This window comes from Diaphorina citri, unplaced genomic scaffold (assembly GCF_000475195.1).
Source record: "Diaphorina citri unplaced genomic scaffold, Diaci psyllid genome assembly version 1.1 scaffold3197, whole genome shotgun sequence".
NCBI classification, from domain to species: domain Eukaryota; kingdom Metazoa; phylum Arthropoda; class Insecta; order Hemiptera; family Psyllidae; genus Diaphorina; species Diaphorina citri.
In genome coordinates this window covers 12,052-24,598 of record NW_007380608.1, presented here as the reverse complement: position 1 = coordinate 24,598, position 12,547 = coordinate 12,052, and the positions used below count along the sequence as shown (strand labels likewise).

The following is a 12,547-nucleotide window of genomic DNA, read 5'->3' as shown; positions in this document are numbered from 1 at the left end:
AATTACGGAGGTGCTCATTATGAGGTGCAGGCACATAAAAGGCGTTTTCTCATTCTTTAAAGAGCCATGACTACTTTGGAAGTTCGCTATGGACTACCTATGGAGAGAACGGCAAAATTTTCGACATTCGGAAGCATTTTTTGCTTCCCCAGATCCCCAGTACCTACATTACATTGAAATGGGGACCTTTTCTGACAACATTCTTGTGTGCGAAGTCCAGTATGTAGGACTATTGCCCATTCCAGTAGTAAACATATCAAATGGCATTCTCTGAAACTGTTCAGCTGGTGAGCTAACATAAAAGCTAGGTGCTTGCTGCTAAAAAGCACAAGTGGAAAACTTTCTCACGTCACTGTGAGACACATTCTCCAAGAGACCTGGAAGGAGAGCATCTTCGAGATTCTGAAGATGAAGACCACACTTTTCGGCATTCTTTTGGACTGTTCTGCCCACATCGAAGATATTTACGAAGAGTACCGAAGTACCGGTGCTAAACGACAATTTACAATGTTGCACCTATGAATTACGCTCGTTAGGAAACCTATATCCTAAGGAAGTCATATTCAAAGTTCCCAAGATGTAGACATCGTTATTTCAACATGATATCTGTGCTTCTCGGAGACCCTGGTCAGACGCCCCGGATAAGAACTTCAATTGGAGAACATCATATACAGCAGGTTTTGTAAACAAAGATGTGCCTCCTAACCGCTATAACAAAGTGTTATCCAACCTAGACATTACTCAACTCCCGTGATCTGAACACAACTTGTGTGTTTAATTCAAGATGATTCGAGATGTCCAGGGGCACAGCCGTGCGTCAGCCGGGCCGCAAAGTTAAAAATTCAACTCACAGGTGGGGCTCACAGGTGGGCCTTCTACACGGGCTTTTGTGGGCTTTCGCGGGCCGCAGAAATGGGCCGCGGGTTGGACAACCCTGGGTTGAGCTACTACAAATCTACGAAATCCTATACTTAACATATTAATGAACTCTCTCCTCTGCCTCTAAAGACCCAAAGTTACATGGACCATTGAACCGTGAAGTCACTAGGCCACGGAGGATGAGTGTATTGCTTCACTCTTATGTGTTGGTCCGTGGTCCACCATACGTCCCTCAGTCTCTCTACTCTCACTCGCGTTGACTATAGTGAACCAACACTCACTACTACAATTACTATACTCTACTACAATTATTTTACTACCTACTACAATTACTTTACTCTACTACAATTATTGTACTACACTACAATTAGATTTTTATCCGATGGTATGCATATCTGTTTTGGCTGACCAGTATTGTTAGTGCAGTGTGATACCTTGCAGTGTTTTTTAGTGACTTAATTTACCTGGATTTGTTATCTTGATTTTTTTTTATCTTACTTTTATACAATTTTATTTATTTTTTTGCTCTTTATTTTTTGTTATTTTTTCCCTATCTATTATTTTTTCATTTCTATTTTTTAAAGTAATGTTGGTGACTCATTAATTTAAATAATTTAAAAGACAAACATTGTCATTTCTATTTTTTAAAGTAATGTTGGTGACTCATTAATTCAAATAATTTAAAAGACAAACATTTATTTTAATTACTTTAACTTTTTCTCTGTATTTTGGTTTCGCGTCTTTTACTTTCGTCTCCTGATTGTGATCTTCGCCTTTGGATTTTGGAATTAACTGTTATTACAACTGTGAAGTGGGTGAGTATTCAATGCAATTTATCTAACTTGTTATTGACTACGAGTACCTGCTCTATTGTATGTTGTTCGCCTACAAGTCTATAAGACAGACTTACTATTATGTTTTTATTATAAATCTGGAGGTGAAGTCCCTTCTTATACTTTCCTGTCCATTTAGCAGTTGGCAACCTACACTGAGGCCAATCTCGACTCATTCCCAGGAACTTTTGGTATTTTCCCTTGAAACATGATGAAACCGTCCCCTTTTGCGTACCTACGTCTCAACTTGTCTTGAGAAAAAATTCCGAACCGACACAGTTTGAAGATGAAAGCCTCAACATGGTGCAGAAGCTACAAAAGCCGACCAACAACGAGTTCCAGGATTACAAAATGCCTACTAGGATACATTCGAGTATGTTTTTCCTAATATTGGATCAGCTGTAACACGCATGGAGTGTTCAAGTGATAACGATAGTACTTGTACAGCGGATTGTGGCTTTGAGCTGAGACTTTAACAATAACGTCCTCTCATATCGACGATTGTCGTTTAACTTGGTACCTATTTGAATTTTGGACAAATTTAGGATCTAGAAAAATGTCCTGCTTTAAAAAAAATGTCTTCTGGGTTCTGGGTAATCCTACGTATGAATGGGTAACCCTACGTAATACATAATTATGTATCAAAACAGAAATAAAACTTAGTAACTGCACTGTGAGGACTGGGATTCATCCATCAATATTGCGTAGCACTCACGAGTCAGGTCTATTTAAGATTTTCCGCCTTTATAGTGTCATCTCCAGATTCTCGAGGTTTCGATGCCGTAAACTTTCCAGTTCTTCCTTGACTTTCATTGTACCCAGGAATCGCATTCAGTCGGGCACCTTAACATTTTGTGGCGAACAACTTGGCCTTTCACACATTTACGTTTTTTGAAAGGATCAATTCTAAACTTCAACACACATTCTCTTTCACCGGTTAGCTTCAATGATGTAATCTTAGGATGTTATGGTGCGGAGTATCTTTAGCTTGGTCGAAAATGTCTTCTGGGTAATCCTACGTATGAATGGGTAACCCTACGTAATACATAATTATGTATCAAAACAGAAATAAAACTTAGCAACTGCACTGTGAGGACTGGGATTCATCCATCAATATTGCGTAGCACTCACGAGTCAGGTCCATGTAAGATTTTCCGCCTTTGTAGTGTCATCTCCAGATGCCGCAAACTTTCCAGTTCTTCCTTGACTTTTATTGTACCCAGGTATCGCATTCAGTCGGACACCTTAACATTTTGTGGCCTTTCACAACTTGGCCTTTCACACATTTACGTTTTTCGAAAGGATCAACTCTAAACTTCAACACACATTCTCTTTCACCGGTTAGCCTCAATGATGTAATCTTAGGATGTTATGGTGTGGAGTATCTTTCGCTTGGTCGATCAACGTGATGTGAAATATTGAGATTTGAGATCGTATGTCGAGAAATTTTCGAGCTTTCCTGAAAAATTTCCCAGAATCAAATAAAAATTTAGATAAGTTTAGATGTCATTGATACATGACAAGCTATTTGAGTTTAATATTGTTCAAAGGAAGTTGTTTTCGTTTACCAGGATACCAGGCGGGTATCTTGTCCATTATGTATGAGTGATGTTACAACTTAGGTACAACACAGACAGTAGGGTGTTGGGTGTTGGGAACAATAAAATTAGAAATCATGTTAACTTTATAAGACTTCAATGAATGTTTTTGGTAGAAGTACCTACTTGTTCAGAAGTCACGTCAATGAAAAATGGCTACAAAAAAGAACTGTCACAAATAAGCAGTGACCAATGTTATTTTGGGATTAGGTTAATCATAAAAAGGAGCTATTTCGCTATTCATCGGGGGAACTCGGTAGCTGTCATGGGAACCCTACTTGGTCTTCAAACTTGGAAGAAGTTTTCTTAAGTGATATACATGGTTTTGAAGAAGTAATATATTTAGAAGAAAATTTTGTTTAAAAGGAGCTTTCTTTTTTACTGGCTTCTGAATATATATATTTTTTTTAATATTTATTATAGTGTGCCAACATAGAATTATTATGTTATATACACTTCTGAATAATTATTAACTACCATGTTTTCACCAATGAGAAGAAATTGCTAAAAAAAAAAAAAAAAAAAAACTGTCACAAATAAGCAGTGAGCAATGTTATTATAGGATTAGGTTAATCATAAAAAGGAGCTATTTCGCTATTCAGCGGAGGAACTCGGCAGCTGTCATGGGAACCCTACTTGGCCTTCAAACTTGGAAGAAGTTTTCTTATGTGATATACATGGTTTTGAAGAAGTAATATATTTAGAAGAAAATTTTGTTTAAAAGGAGCCTTCTTTTTTACTGGCTTTTGATTTTTTTTTTTTTTAATATTTTATTATAGTGTGCCTCTTCTGAATAATTATTAATTTTATGGATCTTCAGATTAATCTCTACATCCTTTCTAGTCTCTCCACCATATCTCCGGACTAAACTTAGTCAGCTTGAAGTACTACATATGGACCTAAACTTAAAACTTAAGAGTACCATAATCCTCTGCACAATATATGGACTTAAACTTGGAGAACTTATCATAAATCCTCCAACCTTGTATCTACTAGTCACTCGGATTTCATCACTCTGATCACTGGTGAGCTGTCGCTTGAATTGTGCTTGTCATCTTATAAATCACACGGCATACAAACACTTGATGATTGGTACTCATGTCCTCATGATGTTTGGTCCCCGCGAACTAGTCAATCCTGTAGACCAGGACAAAGTCCATGGGACATACTACGGGATGGGCATGCTACGACACAGACCACATGAGTCTAATGTAGAAGTAGCAGTTATTTCATTTGACACGAAAAAAAAGGCGGTGAAATACTCATCTTAAATAAAAAATAAACTGTAAAATTTCTGTTCTGTGAATACCGGACAAAACATCGCTCGATCTGATCGTAAAACTGCGTCCACACATACGTCGATCGTCGCGACGGCGTCTACTGAAACCGTTACACTGACTCTACAGCATAGATTCACCCCTTCACTCGACGGCGCGCGGCGTCGATTATGTATGGACACACCTTTATAGCGTATGTACCAGGATTAACAAATGGACTGCACTACCGTCAAGGGACTTTTCTTACTTACTAGGTGAAACAAAACAATAGCTTACTAGGGAAAAGGGACTTTTCTTACTTACTAGGTGAAACAAAACAGTAGCTTACTAGGGAAAAGGGACTTTTCTTACTTACTAGGTGAAACAAAACAGTAGCTTACTAGGGAAAAGGGACTTTTGAGTCCTATGCGAGCAGTATAAATAAGCACTATTATTACTACCTGAGGTGGCAGGCTTGTTTCACATTGGATATGTAGACGTGGGACTTTTAGTAGTGCGTAGTCGTTTCCAAAACCAAACCTATGGAAATAATAGAGACCCTTTATAGACCCTATAGGGACCCTATAGAGACCCTTTATAGACCCTATAGAGACCCTTTATAGACCCTATAGAGACCCTATAGAGACTCCTTATAGACCCTATAGAGACCCTTTATAGACCCTATAGAGACCCTTTATAGACCCATATCCATTTTCATAGATTTCGTTTTGCAGGCAACTTCGTGCCACTTACGCTCGCGTTTACGCTTCCAATATGAGACAAGCCTCAACGTATTCGCCTGGTTAGTAGAAAGGCTCCGATTCAATCCCAACCGAGGCATTGAATTTCACTCTCATTCATTTAGGAATTAAAACCACAGAGTAATAGAACTCCAATTGTTAGGTCAGTAAGATGGTAGAAAATGTTTCCCGCGTTAACCTTGCCTAGTGTGAGACCTTCAACTCAAAAGTCCGTCATTACACTCATTACCTACTTGGCTAGATACAGCATTGTGATTAATTAAAACTATGATAATGTCACCGTCTGAAAACAAAACAGTAGCTTACTAGGGAAAAGGGACTTTTCTTACTTACTAGGTGAAACAAAACAATAGCTTACTAGGGAAAAGGGACTTTTGAGTCCTATGCGAGCAGTATAAATAAGCACTATTATTATTACTACCTGAGGTGGCAGGCTTGTCTCACATTGGATATGTAGACGTGGGACTTTTAGTAGTGCGTAGTCGTTTCCAAAACCAAACCTATGGAAATAATAGAGACCCTTTGTAGACCCTATAGAGACCCTTTATAGACCCTATAGAGACCCTTTATAGACCCTATAGAGACCCTTTATAGACCCATATCCATTTTCATAGGTTTCGTTTTGCAGGCAACTTCGTGCCACTTACGCTCGCGTTTACGCTTCCAATACCAGACAAGCCTCAACGTATTCGCCTGGTTAGTAGAAAGGCTCCGGTTCAATCTCAACCGAGGCATTGAATTTTACTCTCATTCATTTGGGAATTAAAAGCACAGAGTAATAGAACTCCAATTGTTAGGTCAGTTGTCAGTAAGATGTTAGAAAATGTCTCCCGCGGTAACGGTAACCTTGCCTAGTGTGAGACCTTCAACTCAAAAGTCCGTCATTACACTCATTACCTACTTAGCTAGATACAGCATTGTGATTAATTAAAACTATAATAATGTCACCGTCTGATTAGTTGTTCTCTCTTGAAATGTCCTGATGTCCTTTTGAGAAGGACATTGGAATTGTTTAGGATTATCTGCATTATTTATAATGATTATATTGGTAATCTAGGTAGTAGATACTATAGACAAGCCAGCCTAGTTAGCTCGGCCTAGCGCGTTGTAAGCGCTAGACCGCGATTGTCGCCCGGGGCGGATTTCATCCTGAACGGATAATGTTTGTTCCTCGCTACGGATGAGACCTTAGCAGTTTCGTAGATTCGTATAAGCTCAACCCACCTTTTGGGGTTTGCTCCTAAACCTAAAGCCTCAGAGTGGGTTTTTTGTGTTTGGAGTTAAATAGTCCTACATACTGGACTCCACACTCGGGAATTTCGTTAGAGAAGTCCTCTTGAAATGTCCTGATGTCCTTTTGAGAAGGACATTGGAATTGTTTAGGATTATCTGCATTATTTATAATGATTATATTGGTAATCGAGGTAGTAGAGACTATAGATAAGCCAGCCTGTTAGCTTGGCCTAGCGCGTTGTAAGCGCTAGACCGCGATTGCCGCCCGGGGCGGATTATATCCTGAACGGATAATGTTTGTTTCTCGCTACGGATGAGACCTTAGCAGTTCGTAGAGTCGTATAAGCTCAACCCACCTTTTAGGGTTTGCTCCTAAACCCAAAGCCTCAGACTGGGTTTTTTGTGTTTGAAGTTAAATAGTCCTACATACTGGACTCCACATACAGGGATTTCGTTAGAGAAGTCCCCCACTTCAATGTATACTCCTAATAGTTTGGTACTAGAACACGCGTTGAACCGGATGCTGAAGGTCACAATTCTTGCGGAGAGTTCACCTAGATTCAAGAGTTTAGCAATTAGACTTCCACTGTGGTTTTTAGATGGTGTAATGCTGAAAGATAAACGAACGATTGAAGGCCGTGCACTGACAAGATGAGATCAGTAGAACAGCTGTTATTGATTGTTCCATTGGAAGTGGAAGTACACTTGAGTGAATGTCTAATTAAAGGAAAACTTTCATTTTCAAGTCAGCCAGGCTAGTTTACTTGGTTGGTTGTAAGCGCCAGGCCGCGGGTGCGATTCCCACCCGGGACGGATTTTATCCTGAACAGATAATGTTCGTTCTCGGACCGGCTGTCTTTCTCCTATCGTGTCTTCCTTTTATCTTCGCTGGTTTTGCTTGTTTCACGATAACTACCGAAAGGTGTGTCCGATTTTGACAAAACTTGGCAAACATGATTAACACGAAATGGAACTTTGGTCATTCGAGTTTGGGCTCGATTGTGCTTTTGCGGGCCTCGCACTGTTTTGCCAAGTGTGTTCTACATTTTACTGATCTTATAAAAGCGCCAGGCCGCGGGTGCGATTCCCGCCTGGGGCGGATTTTATCCTGAAAAGATAATGTTCGTTCTCGGACCGGCTGTCTTTCTCCTATCATGTCTTCTTATCTTCGCTGGTTTTGCTTGTTTCGCGATAACTACCGAAAGGTGTCTCCGATTTTGACGAAACTAGGCAAACATGATTAACACGAAATGGAACTTTGGTCATTCGAGTTTGGGCTCGATTGTGCTTTTGCGGGATTCGCACTGTTTTGCCAAGTATGTTCTACATTTTACTGATCTAATACAATACTTTTCCTGTCGCGTATAATATCTCTAGTAGCGCGGTCAAACTTTCTTGACTTGGCGGGGCGGAGCGCTACCGCGCTCCTTAATAATTCCAGCTACTATCACTTCCTGTTGTTTCCAGGAGCCACGGGATCGCCATGGGCATGTTGAACGTGGAGAAGTCGGAAGTGGCTGACTTCTACAATGATCGCTCCGTGTTTATCACAGGAGGCACTGGGTTCATGGGCAAAGTCTTGGTGGAGAAGCTCCTCTACAGTTGTCCCGGAGTGAAGAAGATCTACCTCCTCATGAGACCAAAGCGGGGTCAGTCCGTTGAAGCGCGCCTAGATCAAATGTATAACCTGCCCGTAAGTATCCTAGATATCCTACTCTTACTAGGGACTTTTCTTACTTACTAGGTGAAACAAAACAATAGCTTACTGGGGAAAAGGGACTTTTGAGTTCTATGCGAGCAGTACAAATAAGCACTATTATTAGGTACATACTACCTCAGGTGGCAGGCTTAATTGTCTCACATTGGATATGTAGACGTGGGACTGTTAGTAGTGCGTAGTCGTTTGCAAAACCAAACCTATGGAAATAATAGAGACCCTTTATAGACCCTATAGAGACCCTTTATAGACCCATATCATTTTCATAGGTTTGGTTTTGCAGTTTTTTTTTTTTTTTTTTTTTTTTTGTAAAAACTTTGGTGATAAAGCGAAAGCGTATTTGGAAGTCTGCATGGCTGAGTGTGAGGGATGATGAGTCACGAGATTTCCCGAATGTTAACTACCTATCGGGTTGTAAGGAAAACGCATAGGTACTAGGAATATTTTCTCCTGTGAAGGCATCTTCAGCAATAAACATACGTATATTTAGTACGGTGAACACTTAAAACATAGGTACAGGTAGAAGGTTTGATTTTTATTATTATTTCTTTATATACGAGTACCTATGTATAGATTATTTTCTAGTCCTCCTTTATAATGTAACAAATAAAAAAGTTTTACCCTTTAACAAAAAGTGAAGTAATGTAAATGCAGTTTCTTTGTGTTATTATATCACAACTTTGTTAGCTTGGCCTAGCGCGTTGTAAGCGCTAGACCGCGATTGCCGCCCGGGGCGGATTATATCCTGAACGGATAATGTTTGTTTCTCGCTACGGATGAGACCTTAGCAGTTCGTAGAGTCGTATAAGCTCAACCCACCTTTTAGGGTTTGCTCCTAAACCCAAAGCCTCAGACTGGGTTTTTTGTGTTTGAAGTTAAATAGTCCTACATACTGGACTCCACATACAGGGATTTCGTTAGAGAAGTCCCCCACTTCAATGTATACACCAGGGATTTCCAACTAGCGGCCCGCTGGCCACATGTGGCCCGCCAAACCATTTTTGTGGCCCGCGGAGCGTTTTTGGACTTACCTAAATGTAAAAAAAAGGTTTGGTACTTGGGCAAAAATGGGCATTGAACCCGGCTCTGCCGCGTGCAAGACCAGTGTAGTTATCATTGAGTCATGGAAACTGACCCCCCTTAGTGTTCAGCTACAATTAGGAGAATACTTTTTGAAAAGTTTCGCCTGCGGCGCTCGAAATTCGATCGCACTCCATTTCTGAAAAGTATGTACATATGTGGCCCGCGAAGTACCTCCGAATGTAGCATGTGGCCCGCATACACATGGAAGTTGGAAACCCCTGGTGCTCCCCTATGTACATATGTGGCCCGCGAAGTACCTCCGAATGTAGCATGTGGCCCGCATACACATGGAAGTTGGAAACCCCTGGTGAATGAGTTAACTGTTGCTTATCCCCTTCGAATGGGACGTCCAGTTATCCACTCTTTACTTGCTTGCCAGTTTTTTATCTTACTTAGTGAATGAATTGAACTTGTGTAATACAAAGGAATGGACTTTATTGAGAACAAAATGTAGACACGAAGAAAAACTTGTGGTTTCATCGAAGCCTAATTTTGAACTGAACGAAGCTCGGGAAAAATCTCAGAGAGCGTACATAATGTTGGCTACGAAATGGAAAACTTGGAAGCAGGCCGGTGACACTCGAGGCGGGCTGCGACACCTGGTGTAGACTATGTATTTACCTCCTGAATTCTTCTGTTTCGCAGATGTTTCTTCGGATTCGAAACAACAAGCCGGAAGTGTTTCAAAAGATAGTTCCCGTATTTGGCGACATATGTCGCGAGGAACTTGGTATTGTACCCGAAGCGCGACAGATACTAGAGGCCGAGGTGTCCGTGGTGTTTCATCTAGCGGCCACGCTCAAGCTAGAGGCCAATCTGCACGATGCAGTGTCCATGAACACAATGGGCACTAAACGGATGATACAGCTGGCCAGGGGAATGAAACGACTTGTCGTGAGTATTGTTTTTACAAAGTAAAATATGCCAGCCTGGTTAACTTAGTTAGTAGCGCGTCTGCCTTGTAAGTGCCAGGCCGCGGGTTCGATTCCCGCCCGGGGCGGATTTTATCCTGAACGGATAATGTTCTCGTTTTCGGAAAGGCTGGCTTTCTCCTATCCCGTCTTCCTTCTCTCTTCGATTTCGAGACGATAAGACTTTACTTAGCAGTTACAGTCTTCTCTATCAAACCTCTTTTTTTTAGTGAAATATGTAGGGAGCTAAGCTGACGGCAGGAACCACAATAACTAGAACTGTAAACTAAGAAACTCAAATTATTTGAGTTTCTTAGTTTACAGTTCTGTGTTCATCACGGGACAGTGGTATCCAGATAGTTATGGCTGTCGAACATGTGGACAAATTTAGTATACTATAGTGTTTCATTTAGGCTGTCGAATTTGGACATGTCCTTTTTTCAACAGTTAAACTGGTCAAGTAATCTTGGCTAGAGTATAATGTCCTTCAGATCTCCTATGCGTACTCCAGTGAAAAGCAAACATATAACATATTACGTCCATATTTATTTCAAACATATTTCATTTGTCCATACACGGTGGGTTTTGAGTCACCTATGTGTGATACATTCCTAGGGTGTATCATGCCCATGATTAATTCACCGGGTATGGAATTGATATTCAAAGGTGACTTGGAAAAGTTCATACTGGATAAATAATCACGCAACTTATTACGACAGTCTTCGCATTTTTGGGTTTTCCAGGCTTTCATTCATTCGTCCACGGCGTTCTGTCATTGTGATCTGAAAGTCATGGAGGAGAAGGTATACCCTTCACCGCGCGTGTTTGGGTTTTCCAGGCTTTCATTCATTCGTCCACGGCGTTCTGTCATTGTGATCTGAAAGTCATGGAGGAGAAGGTATACCCCTCACCTGAAGATCCCGAGAATATCATCAACCTGGCGTCATGGCTTAATGTAGACGCTATGGACACTATTACACCAAAGTAAGACAGTTTATTCAATACATCTATGTCTAATATTACGAGTAAAAAAAGTTCAATGATATTGTGAATTATAAACTCCTTATTATTCTTAGTCTTACCTAAACCCGAAGTGTTACAACCCCAACTGAAGGTGACAGTGGTATCCAGATAGTTATGGCTGTCGAACATGTGGACAAATTTAGTATACTATAGTGTTTCATTTAGGCTGTCGAATTTGGACCTGTAGTCCTTTTTTCAACAGTTAAACTGGTCAAGTAATCTTGGCTAGAGTATAATGTCCTCCAGATCTCCTACGCGTACTCCAGTGAAAAGCAAACATATTACGACAGTCGTCGCATGTTTGGGTTTTCCAGGCTTTCATTCATTCGTCTACAGCGTTCTGTCATTGTGATCTGAAAGTCATGGAGGAGAAGGTATACCCCTCACCTGAAGATCCCGAGAATATCATCAACTTGGCATCATGGCTTAATGTAGACGCTATGGACACTATTACACCAAAGTAAGACAGTTTATTCAATACCTCTATGTCTAATAGTACGAGTAAAAAAAAAAGTTCAATGAATTCTTAGTCTTGCCTAAACCCGAAGTGTTACAACCCCAACTGAAGGTATTCTTGATTGAACTTGAATCAATATTTTAGCAATTCAGTGATGTTACAACGTACAATACAGACAGTAGGGTGTTGGAAACAATAAAATTAGAAATCATGTTAACTTTATAAGACTAAAAGAATGTTTTTGGTAGGCACCTACTTGTTCAGAAGTCACCAATGAGAAGAAATTGCTACAAAAAAAAAAAAAAAAAACTGTCACGTCAGCGAACATTTCCACATGACACGACCTGAGCGTGCCACTTAACTTAGGACACGTTCGTGTTTGCTCGGTAGATTTTTTTTTTTTTTTTTTTTTTTTTTTTGTTTTTTTTTTTTTTTTTTTTTTTTTTTTTTTTTGTTTTTTTTTTTCTCTAGTTTTATATGCGCTTGGTTGGTGTTACCATTACTTTTAATTGATTAATGAAGTCTTTCTCCGTTGATATCGTAGTTTTATGAATTCTTTTTTTTTTTAGTTTCGGTCATTTGTTTCTTCCGAGGAAAATTTGTTTTAAAAGAAGATTTATGATAATGAAGAAGTTTTGGTAATAGGAGTGGTTATGTCTTGTTGAAGAGGTTCAAACTCGTATCCCAAGGGTACTGTTCGGGACCGGCTCAAGGAGGGCGACTATCGCTTCTAGGCCCGAGGAAATAACTAATTCGGATTTAGGATATTATTGTCAACGAGTGACCGAACTAAAGG

General features: G+C 40.1%; 1 protein-coding gene across 1 annotated transcript in view; it reads left to right on the top strand.

Moving 5' to 3' along the window:
• The first annotated feature begins 1,568 nt into the window (after positions 1 to 1,568).
• Positions 1,569 to 12,547, top strand: part of LOC103520078 (putative fatty acyl-CoA reductase CG5065) — a 15,005-nt gene continuing 4,026 nt past the window's right edge. Inside the window, exons 1-4 of the mRNA XM_026831336.1 lie at positions 1,569 to 1,694; positions 8,028 to 8,253; positions 10,006 to 10,254; positions 11,110 to 11,255. Coding sequence (XP_026687137.1) covers positions 8,044 to 8,253; positions 10,006 to 10,254; positions 11,110 to 11,255 — 605 coding nt within the window. The 5' untranslated portion in view covers positions 1,569 to 1,694; positions 8,028 to 8,043. The remainder of the gene's footprint in view (positions 1,695 to 8,027; positions 8,254 to 10,005; positions 10,255 to 11,109; positions 11,256 to 12,547) is intronic.